Genomic DNA, 15,495 nt, shown 5'->3' on the forward strand with positions numbered 1-15,495 from the left:
AATGAGGCAGTGGAAAAACACTTCTGGAAATTCTTGGCAAGAAAACTGTAGGGATTTGACCAGGAGTCAACACTGACTTGAAGGCCTGTACATGCACCTACTCCCCCACTGGCCAGCAGTGGGTACTCCATAAGGGATAAGAGTTTAAAGTCTAAAATGATTGTGTAATAATTGTGTATCACTCTTTTCACGAATTCCCTTTAAAAGGGGAAAAAGAATGAAAGAATTGGTGAACAAGCCTGGGGAGGTTCCATGTAGAAGGAGATAATTTCTGAACATTTTCACTCTGTCCGCCAAAAATCTTTGGTGGCGCAGAGTAACTCTGGAATAAAACTTGAATCCTGAGCCTGGATGAGTCTAAGTATTCTGACGTGCTGCACTTTAGATTTGACAGGCCAAGGTTTCCAAAAACATATCCCCAAGCAGATATTCCCACCAGGATATTCCCAAAGGAGAAGTGTCTTCTGAAAGGGACTAGCTAAAGCAAAGACAGGAATTTTTAGGACCCAGGGGAATCCACAGCAAATAATATGCCTTCAATGTGAGGAGTTCCTGCCCTCTCCGGGCAGGGAATCTCAGGTATCTTGGCAACGGAGCTCCCTCCTCTCTGACAGCTGCTTTCCTAGAACTCTGTTGCCATCTGTGTGCTGTTCACCCTCCCAGTGACATGGGCAAGCTTTAAGGCTACACCATGAATGACCAGTACCACCGTGCAGCCAGAGATGGCTATCTGCATCTGCTGAAAGAAGCCACCAAGAAGGACTTAAATTCCCCTGATGAAGATGGCATGACCCCAACCCTGTGGGCTGCCTACCATGGCAACTTGGATGCCTTAAGGCTGATAGCTAGCAGAGGGTAAGTCTGATGTTTTGCACTGTTCTGTTTTTGTTTACGTCCAGGCCTTGGGGGAAAGGTTTGTCCGTTCTTCCTGGATATCAAATCCACCGAACCTTGCAGGCCACTGAAGTGACAGCAGCTTTCATTTGTACCTGGTGGCAGGTGAGATGCCCTGAGTTCATTGTTGTTCAGGAAGGGCAGGGCTTCAGGATGTGCCCATCTATGAAGTTCTAGATGTATTGACAGTATGTGTCTCGAGACTCTTGGAAAGCAGAAAAGCTCTGACTTATATCAGTTTCTTCGATATTTCTCCTTCTCAACCCATCAAACAGCTGAATGTTTTGCTTACATTGGCCTAGAATGGTCTCCATAACACCCAATTTTTTTTTTTGCAATAAACTCCAGTATTCCCTTGGGTTTTACTAAAAATTTGGACAGGGTACTCTTTTTTGCTGTTCATGGATTGGCTGAAGAGATGCATATCTTAACTGAAGGGAAGAAACTGTTCTGAGCCTTCATTTTCATTACAATCTGAAGAAATATTTCATAAGCTGAAAGTCAAGGCTGGAAAGGATTTTAAACAGCATCTATTCCAATTCCGTGCCCAATGCAGGACTCCGTTTAGCATCTCAAGCATCTCCTTTCCAACATCCATTGAACTGGGCTGATTAGGATTGTCAGAGAGTTGTGATCAAAGCCAGTTTGCATATACAGTGCATATCTGAAAGTATTCAGACCCTCTTTTGGTCAATTTTGCTGCAGCCTTTCTACAGTTGTTGAAATTCATTTTTTCTCTCTCTTTAATCTACACTCAGTACCCCATAATGATAAAGTGAAAATAGAATTTGAGAAATGTCTGTAAAACACCCGCACAGCATGATGCTTCACTGTTGGGATGATATTGGGCAGGTGATGAGTGATGCCTGTCATAACAGTCATAACATTTAGAATTGAGGCCTAGCAGTTCAATCTTGGTTTCGTCAGACCAAAGAATCTTATTCCACACAGTCTGAGAGTCCTTCAGGTGCTTTTTTTTTTTTTGCAAACTCCAAGTGGGCTTTCATGTGTTTTGCACTGAAGAATCATGTCCAATCTATTTAATTTACCACAGGTGTACTCCAATCAAGCTGTAGAAACATGTCAACAACAATCAAGAGAAATGGGAGGCACCTAAGCTAAATTTCAAGTGTTGCTGCAAAGGGTCTGAATACTCATACCAATGTGATATTTCAGTTTTTTCTTTTTAATAAATTGAGACATTTCTAAAATTCTGTTTTCACTTTGTCATTATGGGGTACACTGAGTGTAGATTAATGAGAAAAAATGAATTTCAACAACTATAGAATCAGGCTGCAGCTTAATGAAATTGACAAAAGTGAAGGTCTAAATGCTTTCTGAATGTATTGTATGCATTTATTTTCTTTGATATAATCAGTATTTATATTAACTATAGAAAGAGTAAAAAAGAAGGGAGGAGAAAAATTCTGAGAAAGGTACAGAATTATTGGAGGCACTTCTTAGGTTGTTCTTCTTGAGGTAGGACCCAAAAGCTAAGCTTTACAAGAGGTAAAAGAGCTGGGTTACTTATTATGGTATCGATAGTCCTTGAGTTATGACCACTTTTTCAGCAACCGAATAGGGATGATTTATGAACAGTCTGAAGTTATGGCCTTTGCAGCATCCCCATGATCATATGATTGTGATCTGGGTGCTTGGCACCTGGTTTGCAATTACAAATCAGAGCAAGCCATAGTCACAGCATCACCCTTTGCAACCTTCCTTGCTGGCTTCCCACAAGCAGAGTGAGTGAGGAAGCTGGCATGGAAGGTCGCATGTAGTTCCTGTAAATTGCTCCCACTGCATTTTCCCCAAGGAGTCCCAGTACAGAATAGAAGATTCCCAGGAATCCTGTATTCTGCAGCACCTGTCCTCCATAGTGCGTCCCTGCCCACGGCATCACATCCAGACTCCTTATCTGGGACTCAGGGGTGGGATTCAATTTTTTTAACAACTGGTTCTGTGGCCGTGGCTTAGTTGGTGGGCGTGGCTTGGTGGTCATGTGACTGGCTGGGCGTGGCCAACTCAACATCACTCACATCGAGGCATGCTTCTCCTTGCCTGGCCTCTCGTGACTGTGGGGATGCTGCAACAGTCGTAAGAGTGAAAAATGTCATAAGTCACTTTTTTCAGTGCCATTGTAACTTTGAATGGTCACTCCACACAAGCAAAGTACCAGCAAAGGAGGGGAAAAAAACTCCAGAGACGTTCCTGAGACAGGAAGTCTAGTCCTGGCAAGAATGTAATAAGGGTTAATGGATAGGCAGTTTCTGTAAGCAACACCAGAACGTTTCCTTCCTGCCTTCCTTACAGGATTAGGCCAGTAATTTCTTCTAACAACTGGTTCTCCGAACTGCTTAAAATGTTAACAGGTTCTAGCGAATAGGTACGAGCCTGTAGAATCCCACCCCTGCTCCCACTTCTCTCACTTAATGACCCACATGTCTTGGGGTTACAACAGTTACCAGGACTGCCAAAATTGCTGTTGCTAAGTGATGCAGTCATGTGATGTTGCATTTTATGACTGCTTTGCTTAGCAATGGCAATCCCAGTCCTAACTGCCATTGTAGCCTGAGGTTCACCTATAATACCACTGTGTGATACAACTGGTTGTCTTCCCATTTTGTAGTTGAACTAGTGGTAACAAATCAGGGCTTGCCTAAGGCAAACCAGTGAGTAGTGGCATCTTTTTGCGCTGACTTTCATGTCTAAAATATATCGCAGTGGCATCACTGGCCCCCAGATTTGGGGGACAAAATAAGATCTTCACAAGGCCTTTTAAATTCATGATTTCACAAATAAAATAATAAATGGAAACTGTAAGGATCCTCACACTTGAGGTTTTTAAAAAATATTAGTTTCATGATTGATATTATAACATACATGCTTATAAGAAATCGATGGTTCTCTTGACTGCCAAGTATGAAACTATCTCCGATGTGCAGGCCCCACGTCCCTTGTTTTTCCATTTATGCATTTTCTTGTGTTCTTGTATTTCTAAATTTGGCTGGATTCAGAACCCCTAGTTTTTAAATATGCATGTACTGGACCGAATCAGATAAGTGAATTCTCTTTAAGTGCCACAAGTGGGTAATTGTTTTCCTTTCTTGCTGGAATTCATATCTCTTGCTTTAAAAACACATCCAAAAGCCGTAGGATGAGTTGAAAACTTAGAAATCCATATAATTCTGCTCTGATGTTAAAGGCATAGAAGTTGGTTTCTTCAGAACATACAAAGTGGAGTAAATATTCCCAGCAAAGAATCTTCCTCATGCCTGGCTAGTGTTTAATGAACTGAAAAAAATATGCTTGCTGTCTGTTGAAGAATATAGTACTAAAAATGCTCCTGCCCTTTTGGCGAAGAATCTTATTAGGAAATGATAGATAGTCCCGATGTTTTAAAAGAAACGTCTATCATTGGCTGTGTTTGATTGGGGGAAAATAAATACGTTGAAATAAGCAAAGAACTTGCAAAGAGAGGGAGAGAGAGTTTTACTATCTTAAGAAAAGCCAAAGCACTGAAGTTCAACATCAGTCAATGTTCCCCTTTCTAATTAATTTGAAGAGAATATGGCCTGCGATTCAGAGAGCTGTAGACTAGATAGTTTATAGAGTGCTTTAGCACTTTGCAAAATTTCTGGGGATTTTTCTGAGTCAAAATCAGCTGTTGTACTGAGGGTGCAGAGCTACCGAGACACTACATGGATCTATCAATCTGGTTTCTTCTCCAAGGCCAAGTCTCCGCCTGTACCTAACCATAGCACAAATATATTCTGGCAACATCATTTTTCTTCCATAGCTCCCATGATCTTGCCTCTATTTCATCCCCAGCTTATAAGCGAGATCATTAAGTCATCTTTAACTTTAGCATTATTGAAATAATGTGTTCGCTGGTACTCTGACACAGTGGTGGGATTCAATTTTTTTTACTACCAGTTCTGTGGGCGTGGCTTGGTGGGCACGGCAGAGGAAGTATAGTGTAAAATCCCCATTCCCAACTTACTCCTGGGGGAAGGTTACTGCAAAATCTCTATTCCCTCCCCACCCCACTAACCTGCTTTCCAGCTCCATTCTCCTGTGTAAGGCAACAAAAGAAGACCCAGCCGATCAACTGGGACTTGGGAGGCAGAGAATAGATGGGGGGCAGGGCCAGTCAGAAGTGGTATTTGCCGGTTCTCCAAACTACTCAAAATTTCTGCTACCAGTTCTCCAGAACTGGTCAGAACCTGCTGAATACCCACCTCTGCTCTGACACCATCCAAGTGCAGCCACAAGATGTGTAAAATATGCCAGGTTTTACCACCCTTCACCAGTGAGCTGAAGCAAAGTGGTAGAGAGGATAGGGACTGGCAACAAGGGCAACAAATTTCATGCTGGGAGACACCCTGTCAGGAATCGGTGAATTGTGCATCAGGGCCTCAGCTGGTATCTCTCTTGTTCTATACATGAATCATGGTGGCTGAACTGAATGTTCAAAGCCCTTGCCCTACAGGTAAGAAATGGGATGCATTATTCCTACCCTACATTACATAACAGATGGGTGGTTTGTGTAGGTAAGATCCACAGTTGTTTTTCATCCAGCACAGGCACTAAAGGGGAGGCAGGATTCTGCCTAATTCATTAGCTTCTCAAAAAGCATTTCTCCTCCTCCTGTCGGTGCTCTAATTAGGGGCAAAAGTAGAATTAATGAGATGGCTGGTAAAAGGGAGGTGAGTCAGCATTTGCTGGGCAAGATCTCTGCTTTTCACTGTAGGCCTTTGACAGCCTCTTCAGTGGGGTATCTGTGATGGGAGATACCAAAGCTGATGATTAGCGGAGGTCAGCCAGGAAGAGCTTCAAGAGATGAGACAGAGAAAAGACAACCTGTTTTGTTGGTAACCTCATTCTCTCTTAGATAGAGAGCTCTTCAGCTCCTCTTGAGTTATTCCTGAATGAAAGTAGGAACATTCAGTACTTCAGATATAATCTGTCAAACCTGATATGGGACACAATTAGGAAAGAATATGTATTGGATTTGAGTCTCATTTGCTCTCTTTGTAGGAGGATGCAAAAACTTATGATAAAATCTGTGGTATGTTTACATTGCAGGCAAAGGAAAATTAAACATGGATGGAAAGAAATGATTCAGAGGACAAAAGTGATACTGATGTATAAATAATATGGAATAGACAATCCAGATGTGGGACACACCCTGATACTGATAGGAGTGGGTGTTAATAAATTTGGAGTACAACTTCCTCTATGTAAGAAGGAAAAGGGGCAACAGTGATACCTGAGAATCACAGAAGAATTTGGTTTTTTTTTTAGGACTGTGTGGCAATTAAGAAATAAGTTGGAGAAAATGCTTTGGGGTTGTGAGGGTTATGAACATAACCCCTGCTTTGCAACTCCTTGAAGCAGCTGCATCTTTTTTCAGGTTGACTTGACTATTTTTTGCTGCCACCTGGGAAACAAGATGGCTGTCATATTATCTATACATCGGTATCCCTTTGTCCTTTCAATCATTTCCTCCCACTGGTGTTTAATTTTCCTTTGCCTACAATATAAACATATAACGGATTTCATCATAAGTTTATGCAACCTCCTACAAAGAGAGCAAATGAGATTCAAATACAGTACATATTCTTTCCAAATTGTAACAAGTGCCATATTTTCACCAATGTACACTCCAAAGTAACTTTTGTGATTGAATGTGAAGAACTGTGTAACCCATTTCTTTGAAAATTGGAGAATTGTGCGATCTGTTTACATGTTGCTATGTAGATTCCATGTATAGAAATAACCGCAGCCTAATTTATTGGATTGTATCATATTATCTGTGATAAGAAATGACCTTAACATAGTAGCATACACTGTATTGCTATAATACTCTTATTATTCTATTAAACAGATGTTCTCATTGACTGGAATATACAATAAGCCAGTACAGTACAGGACTTTCTTACAACAGTATTTTCCCATTGTTTCCCAATACTTTTTGATTCCTGCTTCTGTTTGTTTTGCAATGTAATAATTGCATATAATTATATTTTCCTTAACCTGATGTACTAGTTGAGTCTATTAGAGATTCTCTAGAAATGAGGATCTGAAATAAGTGGGAAGTTGATCTGAAGGTTGCTTCTTCTACCACTCCCTTAACCGTATGGGACTAATTTCCTCTCTGTTTTCCGTATTCCCCTTGCCCACGCATATGGGGCAACGTTTAAATGCTGCATATCATCATACCAGACAGTAATGGAGGTTGTATAAGTGGATGATACCAAACTTGCCCTAGGTCAGAATGGAAGATATTGTGATCTGCCCTGTAACACTGAAACTTGTCCCATTTATTGTGTGTTGCCTTGCATTTGAAAATTCTTCAGATGGGAAGAAACCAATAAGCTCTCTCTCCTTCATCACTCCAAGCCTCAGCTTCTAATTCAAAGGCAAATATTAATTAACTTTCTGCTGAGCTCACTGAAGTGTGATTTCTCCCAAAGATTGAGGGGTCTAAGGGGTTTGGCAACATTTCAAAGAAGCAAAGAAAATCTTTTTTTTTTTTTTTCAAATAAGTGAGGTAGTCTTCGTGCTTAGGCACTAGATGTTGGGGTTTTATTAAAGAGTGGCAAATACTTTCATTTTCATACTACTTACATATGTTGCTATTTGGATATTCTGGCATAAATGCTACAGTTGTTTGGATAACCCTGAGTGGATTATGAAGCACAAGGTGGGGTCATCAATGCACTATAACTCCTGGTAACTCTGATCTGAAATGGTATAGGGCAGGGGTGTCAAACTCACGTCACGTGCTGGTCCCGCCCCTGCCCAGTTTAGCGGAGAGGAAAGAAGTCCTGATAGTCACGTGATGCTGCCATGACGACACGAGTTTGACACCCCTGGTATAGGGCCTCCTCAGAGGTGGGATTCAAAATTTTTAACAACTGGTTCTGTGGGTGTGGCTTAGTTGGTGGGCATGGCTTGGTGGTCTTGTGACTGGGTGGCCATGGCTTGGTGGTCATGTTGTTGGCTGGGCATGGCCAACTCAACATCACTCACATCGAGGTATGCATCTCCTTGCCTGGCCTCTCGTGACTGTGGGGATGCTGCAACAGTTGTAAGTGTGAAAAATGGTCATGTCACTTTTTTCAATGGTCACTCCACACAAGCAAAGTACCAGCAAAGGAGAGGAAAAAAACTCCAGAGAAATTCCTGAGACAGGAAGTCTAGTCCTGCCAAGAATGTAATAAAGGTTAACGGAGAGGCACTTTCTGCAAGCAACACCAGAATGTTTCCTTCCTGCCTTCCTTACAGGATTAGGCTAGTAATTTCTTCTAACAACCGATTCTCCAAACTGCTTAGAATGTTAACAACAGGTTCTAGCGAATAGGTGTGAACTGGTAGAATCCCACCCCTGGGCCTCCTGCTTGAGGTTGGACTAGAAGACCTTTCAGGTCCCTTCCAACTCTGTTATTCTGATTCTGACCAATTGGTCAGTAGCAAGGAGTATGGGGGGGGAAAGAGTTATAGTCCCATAAAATAGGGGAGAGGGGTCCACAGGTATATTACATCTGTAATATGGAACGACATTGTACGTGTAATCTTTTTTAGTGCATGATTTTTGACTGCATGATTTCATAGAGTTAAGTAATAAGTAATGCAGAACAGAATATGATCTCAAGAAAGGGGCTCTCCAGATGCAGTATTTTTTGCAAAAGAAGCACCGGCAGCCCATCACTGTATTTCTGTGTCATTCTCTTTCAGCAGCTGGAGTCCAAAGGGGAGTTGGGCTGTTCTCCCATTTTCTCATCCTGCCCCCAGAGCCCTCTATAGACTTCAGAGCAGCCTCAGAGATAGGGTTACCGTGAAGCCTAGACTAGTCCTATCTGAACTCCTCTAGTTACTTTCTGGTAAATATGTCAATCTACTGTATAAAAATGCTCAGCTTGAATTTATCTGCTGTTTTAGGCCAGGAGCACCCAGCTATTTATAAGGTACAGTATATTTATATACCCTAATGCTTAGCTCCCTGGCTGAAGCCTCCCTTCATCTACTCCACAAACATACAGTAGACATTGTATAGCAACCTATGCCCAGGTTTTTAGCTATTGGGAAAAAAGCATCTAACTGCAGAAGAACGAGGCTATGCCATTATCCCAGATTTCATGGGAATTTCTACTTAGGAAAAATGATGTCTTTTGGCAGGCAGCTTTCCTTAGTACTAGTATCAGATTTTTAAAAAAACCAATGAGTTGGCAAATGCATGCAGCAGATACAGAAGTCAGTAGATGTGACGATTGGTTAGCAATCTGTAGTTTTTCCCTGCCCAAATCCTGCCACAGCAGGGATGACAACATTTTCCTAACTCCAGAAACTGTCATAATTCAAGGTTTGGGGCACTCCCCCCCCCCCCCCCCCCCCCCCCCCCCCCCCCCCCCCCCCCCCCCCCCCCCCCCCCCCCCCCCCCCCCCCCCCCCCCCCCCCCCCCCCCCCCCCCCCCCCCCCCCCCCCCCCCCCCCCCCCCCCCCCCCCCCCCCCCCCCCCCCCCCCCCCCCCCCCCCCCCCCCCCCCCCCCCCCCCCCCCCCCCCCCCCCCCCCCCCCCCCCCCCCCCCCCCCCCCCCCCCCCCCCCCCCCCCCCCCCCCCCCCCCCCCCCCCCCCCCCCCCCCCCCCCCCCCCCCCCCCCCCCCCCCCCCCCCCCCCCCCCCCCCCCCCCCCCCCCCCCCCCCCCCCCCCCCCCCCCCCCCCCCCCCCCCCCCCCCCCCCCCCCCCCCCCCCCCCCCCCCCCCCCCCCCCCCCCCCCCCCCCCCCCCCCCCCCCCCCCCCCCCCCCCCCCCCCCCCCCCCCCCCCCCCCCCCCCCCCCCCCCCCCCCCCCCCCCCCCCCCCCCCCCCCCCCCCCCCCCGACTGAATGATAGTTTCTCCATTTCCTCCTGGTTTGGACTGTGGGAACACTAATTGGCTCTGGGTATTCCCAGCCTATTCTTAGCATTTCAAGATTGGCAAGTTTAAGAATATTTTTAAAAATAATTTTTATTCTTTTAAAAACCAAAAATACAAAGCTCTCATTTCCATTAACAGTATTTGTGTCATTATATATACATATTTCTCATTTTGTAACCATACATCAAATTCTATCTTTGTTCTTCACCCATTCATACCACCTATCCCATATCGCATAATAATCTCAATCATCCTTGCCTTTTAATTCCATAGCGAATTTGTCTAGTTCTGCACAGTCCATTATTTTTTGAATTAAAACTTCATCTGGTGGTATTTTATCGCTCTTTCAGCTTTGTGCAAAGGTAATTCTTGCTGCCGTTAAGATATGTATGATAAGGTATCTTTTATCTTTACTCAAATTCCCTTTAATCATGCCTAATAGTTATGTTTCTGGTTCCACTTTCAATCTATAATTTGTTATTTCAAAGAGCCATCTCTGTATCTTCTTCCAATATTTTTTAATCTCTATACATTGCCACCACATATGGAAATTCGTTCCTTTTTTTGTTTTAAGAATTAATTAGAATTAAGAGGTACCTAAACAAAATCAGCATCCAAACACTATCACTTCAGGTACATGGCACAAATATGTATGTGTTTCTTTTAATTTTATTTGCATTTATTGCCTACCACATGACCAAGGTACCTCATAGGATATTTGAGCAGACAGGTCAAGAGGTCAGTAAACAACTGCCCTGTACTTCACTGACTATGGTAAACTCAAGTTGTTCCTCTGCACAGATGACCTCGCTTAGTGAGCTAATAGTGATACATGAATTAAATGGTCATGTGGCTGATAATTTTCCTACTTAATAATAGTGAATCCCAAACTCAAAAGACTATCATGACATAACATGCTTAATATAATATGCTGAAGGCTGCAGAGGAACAATAATTTTTGTTGCTTTTTTCCCCTTCTACACCGAAGAACAAAACTATAAAGATCAATGCTACTAAAACCAACAAAAGTTGTCTTTTTCTTCAAAAGGAGCTTCTATTTTTCAGTCTCATTCTTACTGTTTTCATGTTTTGTGGTGCTTATTGTGATGTTGTGAGTGCTGGTGTAGATTACTTTTCCTCCAGAAGTCTGCAACTTCCTTTAACCACCTATGCTTCTGGGGGAAAAAAAATAACATAGGAAGAATTCCATCATGACTTTTCCTTGTGAGTTAATTGATGGCTGGAAAATCATGGAGGCTGCAGATTAATGGAAGATAATAATCTACAGCAAGTCAGACCACTATCTCGCACACACACCTTTGTAACCTGGTACCTCACACAGGAAGATTTTTATCAAAATATTCTCCGTAAGTAGTGTGAAAAACATTTATTTTCCACCAAACTGAATATGAAGCATTAAAGAAAACACAGACAAGTTTTTTCAACCCAATTTGGGATAATTGTGGTATGATGTATTATTTCTCAGAAATATACTAAAGGTTACAGTGCAACAGGAAAAGGGAAGAGAGAAGAAAAATGAGTATAATCTGATTCTGTTTTTCTTCTTGAACAGAGACATGTATGCTCATTCTAATACACAGGCATTTATTCAGAACATAAAGCCTCGTGTGCCCTGTATCCAAAGCGTAGTAGCTCTGGCATTTTCAGTTTCACGGTCTCTTTAACCACATACCATCAATAATTTATTCTTGGCCTGCCATTCATCAAATATTGATATTTTCCCTCAATTTCCCACTACTGATAGGTCAGTATCAAGGCAAGAGAGGGAGGGTGGGCTAAGCAAGTAGCCTAAATGAATTTCTTGCATGTCCTTAGTGCTCAACAGAGCAGCCGGAACCAAAAGAAACTGCGTCCACAATCTGTTGTCTGGCAACTTCACTTCTTGTGGGTCTTTACTTTCCCCACATGATCTGTAACTCAGAAATGTCACAAATGTGTTTCAACTGTCAAGATTTGTGTCAAAATTCATGGCACGGTTCCTTTAGCACTTGTTAACATTGGGAAGCTGCCCAAATATCCACACTAAGAAAGAGTACTATGCCTCTTGTCTTGTCCTATACATTTCAAAGAGGCTAAGAAGTATTGCAAAAGTCTGGTTCTGACTCTACTGTTACCATGTTTTTCTACAAAAGCATCTAAGTTCTTTTTCTCTTTCCTATTTTACCTGCAGAGCAATCTTTTCAGGCAGGCTGTGTGGAAAAGATGTTTAATTTAAGGTTGAAGGAGACCTTGGAGTTAATCTCTCTCATCTTAATGAAGGAGCATAAGATAGGTAATTGAAACGGGCCAAGAATGTTCCTTAAGCTTCTGAATGAGCAGAATATAAAATAAAATAAATGAACTAAATGTGAACATTGTCAAGTGTTATTTCTGCAGGGCAGAATACATAACTATGAGGCTTGATATGTGTGCTATATGGGCTCAATTATCTATTTAAATGTGAGACACATAAGGTGTTTCTCTTTTCTCACGTACTGTATATACTTCTCAGCTTATAAAGCTATATTACAAATGTTACTGTTGGGCACCACTTAAACAAGCTAGGCTTTCCTCCTTCAAAGAATGCTAGAAAAATACTCTTAACAGTTTAACAGCATAAATATGATAAAATAGTACTAATTTGTATTTGTTAGCCTTCTTCAACATGTTCTTCAGATGGGACAAAAACTCAGAATTCCCTGCCAGGATGGCAGCTGGTTAAATATTCTGAGACCTGATATCCTAATGCACTCAGATGGCACAAAGTAGGGAAAGGCTAGTCTATGCCAGCCTTCTCCAAACTGGGTGTTCTCCAGAGCTATGGACTTTAACTCCCAAAATTCTCCAGCCATCCTAACTTCTCTTGTTGAGAATGGGAATTGAAGTTCATGCAACTGGAAAGTTAACCAACTTATGGAAAATTGATTTTGTATTTCTGTAAGTCTAAAACAATATCTGCAAATGAGATTATGGACCTCTTTGAGAACTTACTATCTGTTTCTCACACCATTTTAGGGGTGATCCAGACAAATGTGATATCTGGGGGAACACACCTCTTCATCTGGCAGCAGCTAACAGTCACCTGAATTGCCTCTCCTTCCTGGTATCTTTTGGAGCCAATATCTGGTGTCTGGACAATGACTACCACACACCACTGGACATGGCAGCCATGAAGGGTCACATGGAGTGTGTGCGTTACTTGGACTCCATTGCTGCTAAGCAGAGCAGCCTCAACCCTAAACTGGTGAGCAAGTTGAAGGACAAAGCCTTTAAAGATGCAGAGAAACGTATTAAGGACTGTGTAAAGATGCAGAAAAAGCACCACGAAAGGATGGAGAAGCGATACAAGAAAGAGATGTCTGACCGCTCAGACACAATGAGTTTCTCCAGCTACTCCAGTAGCACATTGAGCAGAAGACTTCAACACATGTCCCTGATGAATTCCTTGCCATACTCTCAGGCCACCATACAGGGCACAGCCAAGGGCAAAACAAAGATCCAGAAGAAACTAGAGAAAAAGAAACAGGTGGATGGGACATTCAAAATTTATGAGGATGGGAGGAAAAGTGTGAGGTCCTTGTCTGGTTTACAGCTGGGCAACGATGTCATGTTTGTGAAACAAGGCACATATGTTAGCCCAAAGGAATGGACCCGGCGAAATGTTAGGGATATGTTTCTGTCTGACGAAGATACTGTCTCCCGTGCCATAAGCGACCCAGGTTTGCACCTGGACTCCACCCAGTCTGAGGTCAGTACCGATTCTGGCCATGACTCTTTATTCAATCGGCCTGGACTTGGTACCATGGTTTTTCGGAGGAACTATGTCAGTAGTGGACTATTTGGGATTGGTCAAAGTGATCCCAGTATTTTGGGGGAACGCAATACAGACAGGATGAGTGTTAAGCTTCACAGCCACCTTCAACGCTCGCCAAGTCTTAACGACAGCATTGGCAGTGCCAACAGCCTGCAGGAGAGGAATCTGGAGGACTTGCCCTGGGATGAAATGGAACTGGATCTGGATGATGATATTGAACCTGACACTAGCCCTCTGGAGACCTTCCTGGCTTCTCTGAACATGTTTGAGTTTATTTCTATCCTTAAGAAGGAGAAGATAGATCTGGAAGCTCTGATGTTATGTTCAGACAATGATCTGAAAAGTATCAACATTCCGCTGGGGCCCAGGAAAAAGATTCTGGATGCTGTTCAAAGAAGGAAACAGACTTTGGACAACCCCGATGTCATAGAAGACACGGATCTGTAAGCAATAGAACTGCTTAACTTAATTTAACTGTTTAATTGCCCTCAGGTCTTCAACATATGATGAGCATATCTTAGAAGGGTATTTGTTACACGCACCTCATCTAAGTATTGGAATGTTTTAGTAGATCATGGTGTTAGAAGAAACTCTGCCTAATACTTGATGGGAGCTTGCCAACCTAATTGATAGAATTTGAATGATAAAAAGGAGCCTGTATAAATGTTTCAGTAGCTACGCGATGAATAAGTAAGAATAGAGGTGCTCACTATATTAATGTAATGTAATATTCTGCAGCTTTCTCAGTTCTGAATTTTTATTGTCCCGAATCAGTATTATTTTATTTTCCCCACTAAACCTATTGGAAATATATTGGTCACCCTTCTAAATGGACAACCATTTTGAGTTGAAGGGGTGCAATGGCTTTTATGGAACCTTTTAGGTGCTTCTATACTGGAGACAAGTGGCCATCAGTAAACACATACCTGTCTGGGGATAATAAGATCATGGGCACATTTTCTACCCCAGCTTTTTTTTTTAACTACCTATTTTTGATAGTAAAACCCATGTCCCCCATCTTCCCCTCTGACCATGTAACTTATTTTATCCCTCTATGATCTCTCTCTCTTTCTCTCTCTTCTCTTTCTCACCTACATTTATACAGCTGCCCACCTTGCATGAAATGATTCACTATCACTTATTTACTCCTGCATCCTCTTTACCAAGCCTGTCCAGAGCTTTGAACTTTCGTATGGAGATCTAAGCAGCTTGGAAATCTAGAGGAATTGCCAAGAGGAATGCTTCCAATCTCCACTGCGTAATTTGCACCAAGACAAATTTCTTGTGTGTCCAATCACACTTGGCCAATAAAGAATTCTATTCTATTCTATTCTATTCTATTCTATTCTATTCTATTCTATTCTATTCTATTCTATTCTATTCTAAAAGCGGATACTGGCAACCCAGGAGCTATCAATTAAGCTTGCTATTGGCACGATCTCTTTCTTCTTTAAAGCAAATGCCTTTCATAAAAGAATGTTTATTTCATTCTCAGGTTATGTTTTCAAATTGCTATTTTGCTACAGCATAGCATCCCTATTGTTATAAAGCAGGGCTGCCAAGTTACCAGGGCAACTCTGAAATACAGTCGGTGCATTAACTGTTGATTTTACAGTGGTTTCCTTTCCCCACCATTTTATGCTGTTTTCGTAGTTATTGGTTTCTGTTCATTAATGCAATAGTAATATCACTGTTCATTAACAAAATCTATTTTTCTCCATTTCAGATAGCCATGAATGCAGGGGAAAACCACTTCTAAGTTGCCAGAAATTATCTCCTAGAGATACAACAAAACGCCTCAATTCTTTCTCAGCTTCCTTTTTCTGCTTTACTGTCTGCAGAAGCATGTCTGGTGCTAAAGAGCTTT

The 15,495-nt window shown here is 42.4% G+C and overlaps 2 protein-coding genes across 4 annotated transcripts in view; one reads left to right on the forward strand and one right to left on the reverse strand.

Moving 5' to 3' along the window:
* The window catches only part of OTOP2 (otopetrin 2), a 56,435-nt gene that overhangs the window by 11,473 nt on the left and 29,467 nt on the right, over positions 1-15,495 (reverse strand). The window lies entirely within an intron of this gene.
* USH1G (USH1 protein network component sans) lies at positions 336-15,426 on the forward strand. 3 transcript variants are annotated; one of them, XM_087954085.1, is made up of 3 exons: positions 336-855; positions 12,830-14,071; positions 15,355-15,426. In XM_087954085.1, the coding sequence occupies exons 1-3, from the start codon at positions 692-694 to the stop codon at positions 15,356-15,358; spliced, it is 1,410 nt and encodes a 469-aa protein (XP_087810211.1). In that variant the 5' UTR covers positions 336-691; the 3' UTR covers positions 15,359-15,426. The 3 variants fall into 3 exon arrangements, 2 of the variants coding, with proteins under 2 accessions (XP_087810211.1, XP_026523012.1); XM_026667227.2 differs by lacking the exon at positions 15,355-15,426 and having other exon boundaries at positions 12,830-14,075; XR_015747315.1 differs by lacking the exons at positions 12,830-14,071; positions 15,355-15,426 and adding an exon at positions 1,949-2,085 and having other exon boundaries at positions 740-855.

This window comes from Notechis scutatus, chromosome 2, assembly GCF_049901735.1.
Source record: "Notechis scutatus isolate UNSWTSFEM ecotype Mainland chromosome 2, rNotScu1.2, whole genome shotgun sequence".
Taxonomy (NCBI): domain Eukaryota; kingdom Metazoa; phylum Chordata; class Lepidosauria; order Squamata; family Elapidae; genus Notechis; species Notechis scutatus.